The 18,048-nt window shown below is 42.1% G+C and overlaps 1 protein-coding gene across 2 annotated transcripts in view; it reads left to right on the top strand.

Annotated features, from left to right (window-relative positions):
- The window catches only part of EDARADD (EDAR associated via death domain), an 89,922-nt gene that overhangs the window by 14,272 nt on the left and 57,602 nt on the right, over nt 1-18,048 (top strand). Inside the window, exon 1 of one of the 2 annotated variants that reach the window (XM_045877785.3) lies at nt 15,672-15,879. The exons of the other annotated variant lie outside the window; for it this stretch is intronic. Coding sequence (XP_045733741.1) covers nt 15,849-15,879 — 31 coding nt within the window. The 5' untranslated portion in view covers nt 15,672-15,848. Of the gene's footprint in view, nt 1-15,671; nt 15,880-18,048 lie in introns of those variants that run through there. 2 annotated transcript variants of the gene reach the window in all.

The following is an 18,048-nucleotide window of genomic DNA, read 5'->3' as shown; positions in this document are numbered from 1 at the left end:
GAAATCTGTTGTCATTCTTAATTTTGGCCCTCTGTAACGGATCTCTTGTTCCTGTGGCTGGCTTACGACTTTGTCTTTGTCTATGGCTTTGAGCAAATTGATTATGTGGGGCTTGGTGAAGTTGTTTTCGTGTTTCTAGTGCTTGGGGTTCACTGAGCTTTTTGGATCTGTGGGTTTAAGGTTTCCATCCAATTTGGAAACCTTTCAGCCATTATTTCTTTGAACAATTTTCGGTCACCCTTCATCTTTCCATTTCAGGGGTTTCAGGCACATGTATATTAGGTGGCTTGAAGTTGTCCCACAGGTCATTTTCGTAAAACTATTTTTTCTCTCTGAGGTTCATTTTCAATGCTTTCAATTGCTGTGTCTTAAAGTCACTAATCTTTTCTTTTGCAATATCTTATCTGCTGTTAATCCCATCCAATGTATTTTTTTTTTCCTTTGGGTGTTACAGTTTTAATCTCTAAAAGTTTTATTTTGGGTTTTTTAATAGTTTCTGTGTCTCTACTTAGCTCATTGAACTTACAGAATACAGTTACAATAAAAGTTGTAATGTCCTTCTCTGTTAATTCTAACATTTGTGTCAGTTCTGGATTATTTTCAATTACCTAATTTTTCTCCTCCTTATGAGCCTACGTTTTCCTACTTCTTGCAAGCCTAGTAATCTTTGTATCCCAGACACTGCATGTACCTTATTGGGTATTGGATATTTCTTTATTTCTATATTTTGTATTTCTATTTATTGAGCATTTCAGGATGCAGCTAAATTACTTGAAAAGTGTTTGATCCTTTTGAGTCTTGATTTTAAGATTTGTTGGGTGGAACTGGGGCAGTGCTTGATCAGTCCTGGGATAATTATTCTCCTAGTTATTCTCCACTACTGAGGCAAGACCTTCTGTGTACTCTACCAAATTCCCATGAAATATAAGGTTTTTTTCCATTCCAGTTGGTAGGAATAAGCACTATTTGTGTCTCTGAGTAAGCACCATGTACTGTCCCCTCTAATCCTCTGACATAGTCCCTCTAATCATCCTTTCTCCAACTGTGGGTCATTTCCAACATGAATGCATCCATCAGTAAATGTTATGCTGAGTAATCAAGAGGGACATTCCATGGATCTCTGAGGAACTTTCTGTGAAGTCTGTACAGCATTCTGTCCTGTGACTTCTAGCTACATCTCTTCACATTAGGGAGTCATAGGGCTTTGCTGTGTTCCCTTTCTCTGCACTGCAACCTGGAAATTCCCTTAAGGCAGTAAGCTGGGCAATCATAAGAATCACCTTCCTTATATCCCAGCTCTTAGGAATCACTGACCTTTTTTGTCTGATGTGTAGTGCTTTAAAAACTGTTGTTTCATATATTTTACTTGGGTTTTTTATTGTTCTTATTTCAGGCAGGAGGGTAAATCTGGTTCCAAAGTTGACATGTATCCATTTTTTAAAAATTTTACATGTAGTTATAGAAAACATAGATTGGCTTGTGTCTACCCCTCATATCACATTGCAACTTGTTTTTTTTTTTTTTTTCACTTAAAATGTTTTTTAAGCTTATTTTTGGTAACTTCTGTAAAATATTGCATTGCATGATTATATTATATATTTATTTCTTCTCCTATGGGTTGACATTTAGGTTGTTTCTAATATTTGCTACTACCAACAATGCTGCAACCAACATTCTTATGCATGCCTCCTTGTATCACATGTAAGTGTTCCTTTAGAGAAATTTTAGATCAATTTTAGCCAAGTTAGCAATTTTAGGTCAAATTGCTCTCCAGTGTGACCATATCACTTTACATTCCTACAGTGTATAAAGACCTGTTTCTTTGTAATCTTACCAGTATTTGATATTGGCAAGCTTTTAAGTTTTTGCCAGTCTGCTAGCTCACTATTGCTTTAATTTGTATTTCTCTTATATTTATAAGGTTGAGCACCTTATCATATTTTTATTGGTCATTTTGGTTTCTTCTAGGAATTTTCTACTTAGCCTTTATCTGACCTTATATTATCTTTTAACATACTTTATTTAAAAGAATGCTGAAAACTTTGGATGCTGATCTTTTATTTTATATATATAAATTATATATTATATACTGTTCTATTTTATAATTTGAAATACAAATATTTTATAATTAAATTTTATTTTATCTTTTATTATAGTTATAAACTAGATTATATATAATTAATTTCTCTAAGTTTACCCCCATTTTATAATTTTCTATTGTCTTATGGTGCAGAATTTGAATTTTTATCCAGTTAGATCGGATTTTTCTTTCATGTCTGTTTATTTTTTTGCCTTAAAAAGCCTTTTCTGGGGCACCTGGGTGGCACATTCAATTAAGCAACTGACTCTTGTTTTTGGCTCAGCTTGTGATCTCACGGTCAAGAGATCCAGCCCCACATTGGGCTCAGCGCTCAGCACAGAGTCTGATTAAGACTCTCTCTCCCTCTCCCCCTCCCACTCACATGCACGCAGGTGCTCTCTTTCTCTCTCTCAAATAAATAAATATTAAAAAGAAGAAAGCCTTTCCTGCTTACTGAAGTTATTAAGACATTCTCTCTTATAGTCTTTCTTAGTAATCTTGCTATCTTGTAGGACAAATCCCCCCTTTTCATTATTCTTTCCCAAAATTCTCTTATTTACCCTTTCATATACATTTGCAACTTTTCATGTTCTAAGAAAATCTTATTAGCTTGACTGGATTTTATTAACTCCACATTAGTTAGGGAATCATGAGTGCCTTTATAATAATGAGGCCTTTTTTTTTAAAGATTTTTATTTATTTATTTGAGAGAGAGAGAGAGAGAGAGAGCACAAGCTGGGGGATGCGGTGGCAGAGGGAGAGGGAGAAGCAGACTCCCCGCTGAGCAGGGAGCCCACCCCGGCCCTCGATCCCAGGACAGTGGGATCATGACCTGAGCCAAAGGCAGATGCTTAACAGACTGAGCCATCCAGGTGCCCCAATATTGACGCTTCTTGTCTATTAACCTGGTATAGTTCTCTATTTAGTCAGATTTACTTTTTGTGTCTTTCAGGAAAGCTCTGTGGTTCTCGCAATTTTTTTTTTTTTTTTTTTTTAAGATTTACTTACAAATTTTAGAGGCGGGGCAGAGGGAGAAAGAGTCCCAAGCAGACACCATGCTGAGCGCAGAGCCCCATGCGGGGCTCAATCTCACGACTCCACGATCACAACTGGAGCCAAAAACCAAGAGTCAGGCACTTACCAACTGCACCACCCAGGCGCCTCAGTTTTTGCAATTTTTAAATAGTTTTATTGAATTTATCCCCAGTAACTTTATAGCTTTATTTGCTACTGTAAATGGGATCATTCCCCACAACCCCACCATTGGTTATTGTTGGTCCATAAGAAAGCTGTTGGGATTCCATATGTTGAGCTTTATCTCTCCTCCCACTTAAACTCACTTATGTTCTAATAGTTTCTCAGTTGACTCACTTAGATCTAAGCCCACCTACTTGTCTTAGCTCAGAATAAATTCTAAATGACAAGTTGTTAAAATAATTTATTTAACGATGGATGATTTTGTAGATTTCCAAGCACCAACTTGAGCCTCTGTTCCACTTTCTGGGAGTACACAACACAGGAAACTAAGCTCTGGGGTGCTTACCATACAAATTTTAGCTGGTCACTGATAACACCAGGTTTTCTTCTCATCTGTCCTCTTCTAACAGCAGAAACAATAAAATCTCTTCTAGCTGACTTTAGTTAGTTGGGTTTCAGGTTTTTATATAAAGTTCATCCCTCTGAACAGATTTTTCTCTCAAAATCTGGAGCAAGAAATAAATTGTTACATATATATTCACTAAGAAAGCAGCTAGAAGATGCTGAGCATGATGGCCTGTAAGATCAAGGCACCAGCACACACTTGTGAGTGGTGAGATCCCGAGGCTGGAGGAAGATTCTAGAATAAAGTGCTCATTAGAGAGCCATACCTTTTCTCCTGTCTCCTTACCTCTCCACCCCTCCCCCTTCCTATCCATTCGAAATGTTTTTAGCAACACACCATACTGAGAATCATCCACACTGTGCAATTCTCTTTGTGGAAAACTAAACACAGCACAAAAACTGGTTTTCTAGCTCATGCTTCTGGATGGTAAATAATTCAAAATAAGTTGGTAGGAGTAGGCAAGGGAGATTCAATTTTCTGTATGAAAAAGGGCTTTTATATAAGTGAGTAGAGGAACCTTTAAGAATTATTCATGTTTGGTGTGGAGCAAGATGGCGGAGGAGTAGGAGACCTGGATTTCGTCTCCTCTCAGGAATTCAGCTGGATAGGGATCAAACCATTCTGAACACCTACAAACTCAACAGGAGATCAAAGAAAAGAAGAGCAACAACTCTCTGAACAGAAAAGCGACCACTTTCTGGAAGGTAGGACGTGCGGAGAAGTGAATCCGAGGCGATATTCGGGAGGATAGACGGCGGGGGAGGGGCCTCCGTTGGCCGCTTCTGGCAAGTGATAGAGCCGCGGAGCACAAAATCAGAACTTTTAAAAGTCTGGTCTGCTGAGGGACATCACTCCAGTGGCTAAGCTGGGGGTGGAACCCCCCGGGACAGTGTGGTCTCAGGACCCTCGGGGTCACAGAAAGACCGTGGGTGCCTGAGTGCGGCAGAGCTCCCAAGTATCGGAGCGGGGAAGCCAGCTGCAGAGACAGAGCCCAGGCGCGGGCTCTCAGCTCGGGGTTGTCATAAACCATGGTCCGCGGCAGTCGGGCCACTGCTCCTCCAGCAGGGACCCAACAAGCGGCAGATCCGAGGAGACTCACCTTCCTCCCCCGGGAGGAGCGGCGCTGGAGCACACTGCAGGGATCTGCTGGGTTTGGAGACTCCACCCGGGGTCGGGTGCCAGAGATAGAAACGCGCGGTCACAGGCCGGGTGAGCACGGAGTGCGGCCAGAGACCGGGGAGACAGGAGTGACTGACGCCTTTTCTCTGGGGGCTCACTGAGGAGTGGGGCCCTGAGTTCTCGGCTCCTCCAGGGCGGAGATTGGGAGGCCGCCATTTTCACTCTCCGCCTCCAAAGCTGTACGGAAAGCTCCCAGGGAACAAAAGCTCCAGAGAGCAAACCCGAGCAGATTACTTAGCCGGGAGGGGGCAAGGGCGGGGCAATTCGGCCTCCAGCAAAGACATTTGGGAACCACGGCAACAGGCCCCTCCCCAGAAGATCAGCAAGAACAGCCAGCCAAGACCAAGTTTACCGATCAATGAGAACGGCAGAACTCCAGCGCTAGGGGAATACTACACATAGAATTCATGGCTTTTTCACCATGATTCTTTAGTCTTTCAAAGTTAATTTTTTTAAACTCTTTTTCTTTTCAATTTTTCTTTTTCCCTTTTTCAACCAACATCTTATCAATCCCTTTTTTAAAAAAACATTTTTATTTTTCATTTTTAGGGTCATATTCTATGCCTTCATAGTAGTTACCCATATTTTTGGCATATATATATATAAGTTGTTCTCTCTTTAAAATTTTGAGATAGTTTCTTCAAACAGATCAAAATATACCCTAAATCTCTAGTATATGGTTTTTTTTCTACTCCCCTGTCTGATTACATTCTCTCCCTTTTTTTTTCTTTTTTCTTTTTTTAAATCCTTTTCTTTCTTTTTTCAAACAACTTGTTATCAATTCCTTTTATAAAATTTTTTATAATTTCCATCTTTACAGTCGTATTCCATCCCTTCATCATATCAACCCTTATTTTTGTACATATATAAGTTTTTCTTTCTTTAAAATTTTGGGAGGCACTTTCTTCTAACAGACCAAAATACACCCAAAATCTAGTGTGTGGCATTGATCTATATACCAGCCTGATCATATTTGATCACATTCTGGTTTTTTGTTGTTGTTGTTTTGTTTTGTTCTGTTTCTGTTTGTTTTTATCTTTATCTTTTTCTTTTTTTTTTTCTTTTTCTTTTCTCTCTTTCCCTTTCTTTTCCCACTGCTTCAGGTCTTTTCTGATTTGTTTAGAGTATATTTTCTGGGGATGTTGTTACTCTGCTAGCATTTTGTTCTCTCATTAATCTATTCTCCTCTGCACAAAATGACAAGATGGAAAAAATCACCTCAACAAAAAGAACAAGAGGTAGTACCGACTGCCAGGGACCTACTCAATACGGACATTAGTACGATGTCAGATCTAGAGTTCAGAATCATCACTTTAAAGATACTAGCTGGGCTTGAGGAAAACATGGAAGTTATTAGAGAAACCCTTTCTGGAGAAGTAAAAGAACTAAAATCTAACCAACTTGAAATCAAAAAGGCTATTAATGAAGTGCAATCAAATATGGGGGCGCTAACTGCTAGGATAAATGAGGCAGAAGAGAGAATCAGTGATATAGAAGACCAAATGATGGAAAATAAAGAAGCTGAGAAAAAGAGAGATAAACAACTACTGGATCACGAGGGCAGAATTCGAGAGATAAGCGATACCATAAGACGAAACATTAGAATAATTGGGATCCCAGAAGAAGAAGAAAGAGAGAGAGGGGCAGAAGGTATAATGGAGCAAATTATAGCAGAGAACTTCCCTAATTTGGGGAAGGAAACAGGCATCAAAATCCAGGAAGCACAGAGAATCCCTCTCAAAATTAATAAAAATAGGTCAACACCCCGACATCTAATAGTAAAACTTACGAGTCTCAGAGACAAAGAGAAAATCCTGAAAGCAGCTCGGGAGAAGAGATATGTAACCTACAAGGGTAGAAACATTAGATTGGCAACAGACCTATCCACAGAGACCTGGCAGCCAGAAAGGACTGGCAGGATATATTCAGAGCACTAAATGAAAAAAATATGCAGCCAAGAATACCATATCTAGCTAGGCTGTCATTGAAAATTGAAGGAGATAAAAAGCTTCCAGGACAAACAAAAACTAAAGGAATTTGCAAACACAAAACCAGCCCTACAAGAAATCTTGAAAGGGGTCCTCTAAGCAAAGAGAGAGCCTAAAAGCAACATAGACCAGAAAGGAACACAGACAATATACAGTAACAGTCACCTTACAGGCAATACAATGGCACTAAATTCCTATCTTTCAATAGTTACCCTGAATGTAAATGGGCTAAATGCCCTAATCAAAAGACACAGGCTATCGAATTGGATTAAAAAACAAGACCCATCGATATGCTGTCTGCAAGAGACTCATTTTAGACCCAAAGACATCCCCATATTGAAAGTGAGGGGGTGGAAAACCATTTACCACGCTAATGGACACCAAAAGAAAGCTGGGGTGGCAATCCTTATATCAGACAAATTAGATTTTAAACCAAAGACTGTAATAAGAGATGAGGAAGGACACTATATCCTACTTAAAGGGTCTATCCAACAAGAAGATCTAACAATTGTAAATATCTATGCCCCTAACATGGGAGCAGCCAATTATATAAGGCAATTAATAACAAAAGCAAAGAAACACATCGACAACAATACAATAATAGTGGGGGACTTTAACACCCCCCTCACTGAAATGGACAGATCATCTAAGCAAAAGATCAACAAGGAAATAAAGACTTTAAATGACACACTGGACCAAATGGACTTCACAGACATATTCAGAACATTCCGAAAGCAATGGAATACACATTCTTCTCTAGTGCCCATGGAACATTCTTCAGAATAGATCACATCCTAGGTCATAAATCAGGTCTCCACCAGTACCAAAAGATTGGGATCATTCCCTGCCTATTTTCACACCACAATGCTTTGAAACTAGAACTTAATCACAAGAGGAAAGTCGGAAAGAACTCAAATACATGGAGGCTAAAGAGCATCCTACTGAAGAATGAATGGGTCAATCAGGAAATTAAGAAGAATTAAAAAAATTCATGGAAACCAATGAAAATGAAAACGCAACTATTCAAAATCTTTGGGATGCAGCAAAGGTAGTCCTAAGAGGAAAGTATATAGCAATACAAGCCTTTCTCAAGAAACAAGAAAGGTCTCAAGTACACAACCTAACCCTACACCTAAAGGAGCTGGAGAAAGAACAGCAAATAAAGCCTAAACCCAGCAGGAGAAGAAAAATCATAAAGATCAGAGCAGAAATCAATGAAATAGAAACCAAAAGAACAGTAGAACAGATCAACGAAACTAGGAGCTGGTTCTTTGAAAGAATTAACAAGATTGATAAACCCCTGGCCAGACTTATCAAAAAGAGAAGAGAAATGACCCAAATCAACAAAATCATGAATGAAAGAGGAGAGATCACAACCAACACCAAAGAAATACACACAATTATAACAACATATTATAAGCAACTCTATGCCAGCAAATTAGATAACCTGGAAGAAATGGATGCATTCCTAGAGATATATCAACTACCAAAACTGAACCAGGAAGAAATAGAAAACCTGAACAGATCTATAACCACTAAGGAAATTGAAGCAGTCATCAGAAATCTCCCAAAAAACAAAAGCCCAGGGCCAGATGGCTTCCCAGGGGAATTCTACCAAACATTTCAAGAAGAATTAATACCTATTCTTCTGAAACTGTTCCAAAATATAGAAATGGAAGGAAAACTTCCAAACTCATTTTATGAGGCCACCATTACCTTGATCCCAAAACCAGACAAAGACCCCATCAAAAAGGATAACTACAGACCAATATCCCTGATGAACATGGATGCAAAAATTCTCACCAAAATACTAGCCAATAGGATCCAACAGTACATTAAAAGGATTATTCACCACGACCAAGTGGGATTTATCCCTGGGCTGCAAGGTTGATTCAACATCTGCAAATCAATCAACGTGATACAATACATTAACAAAAGAAAGAACAAGAATCATATGATCCTCTCAATAGATGCAGAAATAGCACTTGACAAAGTACAGCATCCTTTCTTGATCAAAACTCTTCAGAATATAGGCATAGAGGGTACATACCTCAATATCATAAAAGCCATCTATGAAAAACCCACAGCAAATATCAATCTCAATGGGGAAAAACAGAGGTTTCCCCCTAAGGTCAAGAACGCGGCATGGATGTCCACTATCACCACTGCTATTCAACATAGTATTGGAAGTCCTAGCCACAGCAATCAGACAACAAAAAGAAATCAAAGGCATCCAAATCGGCAAAGAAGAAGTCAAACTCTCACTCTTTGCAGATGATATGATACTTTATGTGGAAAACCCAAAAGACTCCACCCCAAAACTGCTAGAACTCATACAGGAATTCAGTAAAGTGGCAGGATATAAAATCAACGCACAGAAGTTAGTGGCATTCCTATACACCAACAACAAGACAGAAGAAAGAGAAATTAAGGAGTCGATCCCATTTACAATTGCACCCAAAACCGTAAGATACCTAGGCATAAATCTAACCAAAGAGGCAAAGGATCTGTACTCAGAGAACTATAAAATACTCATGAAAGAAATTGAGGAAGACACAAAGAAATGGAAAAACGTTCCATGCTCATGGATTGGAAGAACAAATATTGTGAAGATGTCAATGCTACCTAGAGCAATCTACACATTCAATGCAATCCCCATCAAAATACCATCCACTTTTTTCAAAGAAGTGGAACAAATCATCCTAAAATTTGTATGGAACCAGAAAAGACCCCGCATAGCCAGAGGAATGTTGAAAAAGAAAAGTAAAGCTGGCGGCATCACAATTCCGGACTTCCAGCTCTATTACAAAACTGGCATCATCAAGACAGTATGGTACTGGCACAAAAACAGACACATAGATCAATGGAACAGAATAGAGAGCCCAGAAATGGACCCTCAACCCTATGGTCAACTCATCTTTGACAAAGCAGGAAAGAATGTCCAATGGAAAAAAGACAGTCTCTTCAACAAATGGTGTTGGGAAAATTGGATAGCCACATGCAGAAGAATGAAACTGGACCATTTCCTTACACCACATACAAAAATAGACTCCAAATGGTTGAAAGACCTCAATGTGAGACAGGAGTCCATCAAAATCCTAAAGGAGAACACAGGCAGCAACCTCTTCGACCTCAGCCACAGCAACTTCTTCCTAGAAACAGTGCCAAAGGCAAAGGAAGCAAGGGCAAAAATGAACTATTGGGACTTCATCAAGATAAAAAGCTTTTGCAAAGCAAAGGAAACAGTCAACAAAACCAAAAGACAACCGACAGAATGGGAGAAGATATTTGCAAATGACATATCAGATAAAGGACTGGTATCCAAAATCTATAAAGAACTCATCAAACTCAACACCCAAAGAACAAAGAATCCAATCAAGAAATGGGCAGAAGACACGAACAGACATTTTTCCAAAGAAGACATCCAAATGGCCAACAGACACATGAAAAAGTGCTCAATATCGCTCGGCGTCAGGGAAATCCAAATCAAAACCTCAATGAGATACCACCTCACACCAGTCAGAATGGCTAAAATTAACATGTCAGAAACCGACAGATTTTGGTGGGGATGAGGAGAAAGGGGAACCCTCCTACACTGTTGGTGGGAATGCAAGCTGGTGCAGCCACTCTGAAAAACAGTATGGAGGTTCCTCAAAAAGTTGAAAATAGAGCTACCCTATGATCCAGCAATTGCACTACTGGGTATTTACCCCAAAGATACAAAAGTAGGGATCCGAAAGTTTACGTGCACCCTGATGTTTATAGCAGCAATGTCCATAATAGCCAAACTGTGGAAAGAGCCAAGATGTCCATCGACAGATGAATGGATAAAGAAGAAGTGGTATATATATACAATGGAATATTACGCAGCCATCAAAACGAATGAGATCTTGCCATTTGCAACGACGTGGATGGAACTGGAGGGTATTATGTTGAGCGAAATAAGTCAAACAGAGAAAGACATGTATCATATGACCTCACTGATATGAGGAATTCTTTTTTTTTTTTTTTAATTTTTATTTATTTATTTATTTGAGAGAGAGAATGAGAGAGAGCATGAGAGGGAAGGGGGTCAGAAGGAGAAGCAGACTCCCCGCTGAGCAGGGAGCCCGATGCGGGACTCGATCCTGGGACTCCAGGATCATGACCTGAGCCGAAGGCAGTCGCTTAACAACTGAGCCACCCAGGCACCCGATATGAGGAATTCTTAATCGCAGGAAACAAACTGAGGGTTGCTGGAGTGGGGGGTGGGGTGGGAGGGATGGGGTGACTGGGTGATAGACACTGGGAAGGGTATGTGCTCTGGTAAGCACTGTGAATTGTGCAAGACTGTTGAATCTCAGATCTGTACCTCTGAAACAAATAACGCAATATATGTTAAGAAAAAAAAAAAAAGAAGAAGAAGAAGAAGAAGGTAGCAGGAGGGGAAGAATGAAGGGGGGGAAATCGGAGGGGTAGACGAACCATGAGAGATGATGGACTCTGAAAAACAAACTGAGGGTTCTAGAGGGGAGGGGGGTGGAGGATGGGTTAGCCTGGTAATGGGTATTGAGGAGGGCACATTCTGCATGGAGCACTGGGGGTTATGCACAAACAATGAATCATGGAACACTACATCTAAAACTAATGATGTAATGTATGGGGATAATATAAGAATAAAAAAATTAAGAAAAAGGAAAAAAAAAAAGAATTATTCATGTTTAATTATATGCACCAGAATGGTATGCCCCTTGTCAAATAGGCTTCAAATCAGCAAAAATGATAATATTTTACTTACATAAGTTTTTTAGTCCCTCTGTTAACATTTTGGAATACATCATTTTAACACACATCTGCAAATTTGTAAAGCAATCACTTGGTGTGAGACAATGAATGCTTCAAAAGGCAACAAAAGAACATTTACAATTTTCCAACATGAGTTTCCCTCATGTTTGGATAAGGATGCAAATTCAACTCTGTATAATAAATTACAGTGAATTGTAAAGATTAAATGCACTCAAGGATTGTGTTCTCTCCTTCCTCCACCCTACCCTACACACAGCTGCCCGACTAATCCTCCAAAAACACCAATTTTCATATGCTGCTTTTCAAAACTAGCTTCCTGGCTTCCTGTTGCCTGAAAAAATAGTCTCAAATGCTTTCGTCTGGCATTCAAGGCTCTCTATGATGTGCACCCTGGCAAACATGTCACTCTGCTCATTTCTTCCACCATGCACAAGTGGGCTAGTTATTTAGAGACCCATCTCCCCACTGACCCAGCAAAGGTCTCGAGCGTCTCCTAGACTCACGGGCTCACCCAGTGATGTTCTGAAAGGCCATTACTGGGTCACATGCCAACTGCTGGAGTCAGGAGTCAGGGTGAAGTTGCCACCACCTAACCACATGGACTGAAAGTGGGAATGGTGATTCTCCGGAAGAAAACTGGGGCATTATTATGAGAAGTCAGATGGCAAAACTGCCAAGGTCCCCTACTCTGGACACAACTGAGACAAGCGAACGTATTAACTCTCATTTAGGCCTCTTCCACCACCTGCAATTCCACAAGGCTGTATCAAGCAAATGCAACTGAGGGAGGCAGTGTTTCATTCTGGAACAAAAGGAGCCTCCGATAGCCCCCAGTCCATGCACTATCATTACAGCTCTAGCCACTTTTATATAGATCAGACCCTGTCCGGGAGCCCAGTTTGCTGGGTTCATTTATATACAATGCACATACCCTCAAGAATATAACATTTTATCTCAGATTGCATAAATTTAAATAACAATGAAAATCGTGTAAAATGAACAAAAACAACATATTCTGTGACGAATCAAATGAAATACATTTTGAGCTGCTCTTTTCCCCGTTTAAAGATAACATTTTTGGGGCACCTGGGTGGCTCAGTTGGTTAAGCGACTGCCTTCGGCTCAGGTCATGATCCTGGAGTCCCGGGATCGAGTCCCACATCAGGCTCCCTGCTCAGCGGGGGGTCTGCTTCTCCCTCCGACCCTCTTCCCTCTCATGCTCTCTGTCTCCCATTCTCTCTCTCACAAATAAATAAATAAAAAAAAAAACCTTTAAAAAAAAAAAAAAAGATTTAAAAAAAAAAAAAAAAAAAAAAAAGATAACATTTTTGATAACTGTCATTATCTGTGAAAAGACACAAGACCAACAGTTTTTTTGTGGTGTTGTGTTTTTTTTTTTTCTTTCCACTTAAGGCTGTAGCCATATTGTCATGAATAAAGATCTCAAATTTGCCTGGAAGCTTTCCTGGCAAATTGTCATTTTGAGGGTAGACACCACCCAGCCAAATGGCTTCGTACATCATCAGTGCCTTTCTTCCACACACACTCTCTTCCTGGTTTAAACGTTCGTTACCCTGGTTCTACAGTGAAACAGTTTTTGCAAATCTCTCCTGTCCCTAAACTCCTAAAAGTTGGGGACTTCTCACTTTGGTTTCCCCAGAGCTTGACATTTTGTTTGGTGCTTGGGGGGCAATGGGCCATTCAAAAAGTATGTTAATGCTATCACTCAATGCGTTGATCCATGCTATGCACCAACGCTGTAATAAATATTGATTCATTTCTTGTAACAAAAGCAGTAGGAACTTCTCCCAACGGATGAAATTCCAAGGACAGAATGAAGGCGGGAAGGGAGCTGGTATATTTGTACCTACTATGTGAGAGACACTGGTTTAGGTATTTTTATATACACATTATTCCACTGAACTGTCACAATCCTGCAAATTCTTACACACTTGGGTTTATATGTAGCAAGTTTAGCAAGCAACCCAAACTCACAGTGACAGGCCCATGAGTCAAATCCAGCATGCTTGACTCCATGATTACCAAGCCCACTATCTCTATTTATCATGATTCTGAGATTCATGAGTATGTAGGTGCTATCAGGAAATGTCAAAAATGCCCACTTGAGGGACGCCTGGGTGGCTCAGTCAGTTAATCGTCTACCTTCGGGTCAGGTCATGATTCCAGGGTCTTGGGATGGAGTCCCGCATCGGGCTCTCTGCTCAGTGGGGAGTCTGCTTCCCACTCTGCCTGCCACTCCCCCTGCTTGTGCTCTCTGTGTCTGACAAATGAATAAATAAAATCTTTAAAAAAAAACTTCTAAAAAATGCCCATTTTAAAGAGTGTTTTAAAACACTATTTAGACAGCAATAGAAGCAAAAGCAGAATGACATAATGTAACAGGAAATAGTTTGTATGGGAACCCTTTGGGAACTCTGGTGGATGAGTGTGTTTAAATTAGTTTTTCGTAAACTGCAAAAAAAAAAAAAGCTCCCATTTGTAGTGTACACTTTATAGTTCACAAAGCACGTGGCAACAATAAAGATAATGATGGGTTACGGTTGCAATTCATAGAAAAGGAGGTACAGGGAAACTGAATGAAAGGAAATAATAACCTAGGTCCATAGTCAATCTTCCTTGTAAAAAAATTAACCCGAAAGTGCATTTCTGCCACCTCTCTTCTGTTTGATATAATAAAGAATGGCCATGATACATGAATTATAGTTCAGGGTTTTGAAAAGCAAAACAGCTTTATAGCAACGCTTGAGCTTCTGTTGCTAAGATAGCTCAATTTGATATGCGGTTCCTGACAACCAACTTCAGAAATAATTCCATCGTCATGAGAAGTCAGAAAGAACCACAAACCAAACCTCAGAATAGATTCGAAGAGAAAATACTCTTAAAAAAATTTCCCTTCTTATCAGAAGCAGACCAAAGGGAAGTTTGTCCTCCCACTAACAAATTCCCCAGAAAGCTTCATTTAAGGTTGTACGCTCTTCAGACATCCAGCAGGACCCTCTTCTTTGAGCCTGGTATTTCTTCCATGGCATATTCTAGAGAATAAGACATAAACTAGAGAGCGCTACGGGCCTCAGGACTACAAAACAGATGATGAAAGGCACAAAGCAAGCCTCTGGTGACCAAGAGGGTATGTAGACATTTGCTGCTTTTCGGCATTTTTCAAAGCTGAGTATTTAGCTGCAGGCCGCTCCTTTACGATAAATTGCTGCTACCGAATACTAAAAGCTATTATCTCTTGCAAACCATTTCCCATCTTTCCATTCTCGTGTGCCAAGGCAGACATGGATTATTTAAAATCCTTAAGACACTGCTATTCAATTTAAATTACCTGTAACCTTTGTGTAATAGATTTATGATTGATAGGTATAGTTAAAACAGAACTATTTTAAATATATCCTTGGTAAACGATCCCAATCTGTGCTCACTTAAGTAACGGGTGCATAATCCCTTTTCAATTAAACCGTAGTGCTTTGCTTTTAAGGACCAATTCCGCATTTCTGAGAGAACCCCGAGCTACTTTTCTAGAATGGCCGTATGGGTGTGTGTCTTTTCACTCCCTTTGTGCAGCACCTACCCTGGAGGTCATGTAATAACCAACGACAAAGAAAAATCCAGATCGAAGTTATTCGGGTGTGCCACCCTGCCTGAAGACGAGGAGACGGTTTAAATAGCAGATCGCGGGCAGGCATCCCAGCCCAGGCCTGCGTTGGGAAGGCTGCGTCCCGGCCTCGGGCGCGATCAGGGAGCCCCCCCAAAGCGACCCGAGACTGCAGCCGGGTTTTAGGGCTAATCCTTTCCTCGCAGCCAGTCCGGACAGCACTCGCGTGGGCCGCGCGCCGACACCAGCTCGCGGAGCCTGGGCGCGGGGCTGGAAGGACGCCCGCTGCCGGCGACGCTCGGGGCCCCCGGGGGCCCCCCTCCCCGCGCCCAGGCCCGCGCCTCCGGAGGGAGGGAGGGAGGAGGAGGGAGGGAGGCGGCGGCGCGGAGAAGGGGCTTTGCTAATTGCCGAAGCAGGAAGTGAGCACGAGGAGGACGCGGCGGAGAGTCTGGGAGGAGGTGGAGGTGCTGGAGGAGGAGGGGCGCGTCGCAACTGCAGGAGCCGTCCGAGCAGCCCTCCCTGGCTTCCCGCACTCCAGCCCGACCCCGAGGCCGCGCAGCCCCGCTCGGGCGCCCGTCTGCCCCACCCCGCCCCATGGCTTCTCCGGACGACCCTCTGCGCGCAGGTAAAGGGACACCGCGCCGCGCCCTCCCTGGGAGCGGGAACCGCGGGCCGCGAGCTGGCGGGGCTGGCGGGGCCCAGCCTCCCGCGACCCCCGGGACGACCCCCGGACACAGCGCCGCGCCCGTGCTCGCGCGGGGTCGGGCCGGGGACGGCGGCAGCGCCGGGGCCCCGAGGGCGCGGCACGAAGTCCCCCCCACCCCACCCCGCGAGCGGGCGCGCTGGCCCCCATCCTTCGTCACCCCCACGCGTGCGGAGGACGCTCCTGCCCTCTTCCCACGCTGTGGCCCCACCGCTTTTGTTCTGGACTCGGGATCCCAGGTTGAAACAAGTCCCTCAAACCTCTCTGGCAGCCAAGAGCGCAAGGAGTGATTTTCATTTTTTCCTCCCTGGCTCTTCCTTCCTCCCCACTCACATGCCTTCCCAGGTCTCCTTTTCTCTCCTCATTTTCACTTTTATTAAATGGTTTTGTTCCGTCTATTGACCCTCAGAGCTATTTCGTAAACTAGTATACACGAAAGCGAGAGCCGGATCCCACCAGTGAGATCCCACCTGTAGAGGACTTTAATTAGAGTGGTCTCTAGTTCTAGCCTTAATTTAAAATACTGTGTGTACCTGAGGACGGAGTCTAGATTGTTCTTTCATCTCTTCCTTGAATTTGAAATCCTCCTCAAACTTCACCTTCCAGGATTTCTCTGTCCTTGCTTTCCCACAATCTTGGCCGGGGGGATCCGCCACGACTGTTGAACACAGGAATGAATGAATGATGTATTTCCCAGAGCACACTGGGGCTTTTTCTTGTTTTGCTGAGGTTGGAAGGGCCAGGGAGAGAACCATATATACAGATACAGAACTGCATGTAACTGCTTAGATAAACGTGTTTCCTATTTTATTGCTTGGGCTTGGGCAGGGCTTGAACATTCCACCATTAAGCTGTGGCTTGAGCAGTTAGGAGGAGACAGCTGAACTGGCATCGTGGTATGCTGGGTTTGGGAGGGTTTCCTGGAGATTCTAAAGAAAGATCTAAATTCTTCAAGTGGGGAATGATAAACATTGTATCGATGGGAGATGGAAAATAAATAAATTGGATATCCTTCCCTCCCCCATACCCATTATTTGGGAAAACAGAAAGGGAAGTGAAGAGAGAAATCCTCCCACTCTGATCCCCACTCACCTCCACATCCACCTTCTCTTCCAAGAATCTAATGGATGAAGTGCCAAGAAGTATTGGGCCTGATTTTACCAACAATGATCTCAGATCTCAAGGATCATGGTGAAAGGCATTCAGAAAGATTTTGGGGATACAGGGATCCACTGAATGAGGACAAGTGTAAAGTCCGCTTGGACCCCTAAAAGTTAATGGCACCAGAGAAGATGAGGCTCAAGAACTACAGCTTAATAGTGATACAATGTGTAAAAAGTTTCAGTGAGTCATAGTGTGAAGAGACCACCAGGGTGGCTAATACAGTCTTAGGTAACCTTATGTAATAGCACTACAGGATCTAGATTTCCCATGATGGTGTTCTTGGTCAGCCCGGCCCTGCCAAAATGGATACTCTCAACCTGGAACAAAAGGTCTCGGAAATCCCAGCATGTGAGGCGTGAAGAGAGGGTGGAATGATAGGAGGGTGTCCTTTGGAAGGAATCTGTCTCTTTGACTAAATTTTAGAGGAAGAACGCAAGTCTGTAGGTGAAATCTTTCTGGCCACAAAGAGGGGAGAGGCCTCCTAAGGTAGAGGTCTCCTCGCCCCTTGGAAAGATGTCAAAGAAAATATTCAGACATCTCAAAGAGGTCCTCATGTCCATCTATTCCCACTTGGAATTCTATCAATAGGGTGAGGGTTCCTCCAGTTAAAAAAAGAAAAAAGATCTAAAATTACTTCCCTTTCTCGTGTAATTTCTGTAACCTCCAGGACACACCCACCTACCCCTCCAGCGCTGTAATGAAGCTACAGATGGTACCAATCTGTGGAACTTGTTAAAGGCCATTTTCACGTGTACACCCCCGACCAAGTTCCCATGCGCCCTCACCTGATTTCCTACACTCACCATCTGGGGTGTTCACACCTGCACTTGCCTTTTACCAACCCCTTCGCCAAAAGGCAGCCAGAGTGACCTTTCAAAGACATATCAGTTCCTGTCATTTGTCTACTTAGAAACCTGCATTGGTTTT

The sequence above is a fragment of the Mirounga angustirostris genome, unplaced genomic scaffold (genome assembly GCF_029215605.1).
Source record: "Mirounga angustirostris isolate CCGP_5_RB_7025 unplaced genomic scaffold, mMirAng1.0.hap1 SCAF_6, whole genome shotgun sequence".
NCBI lineage: Eukaryota > Metazoa > Chordata > Mammalia > Carnivora > Phocidae > Mirounga > Mirounga angustirostris.
Note: the sequence above shows the minus strand (reverse complement) of the source record. Positions and strands in the feature narration are given on the sequence as shown.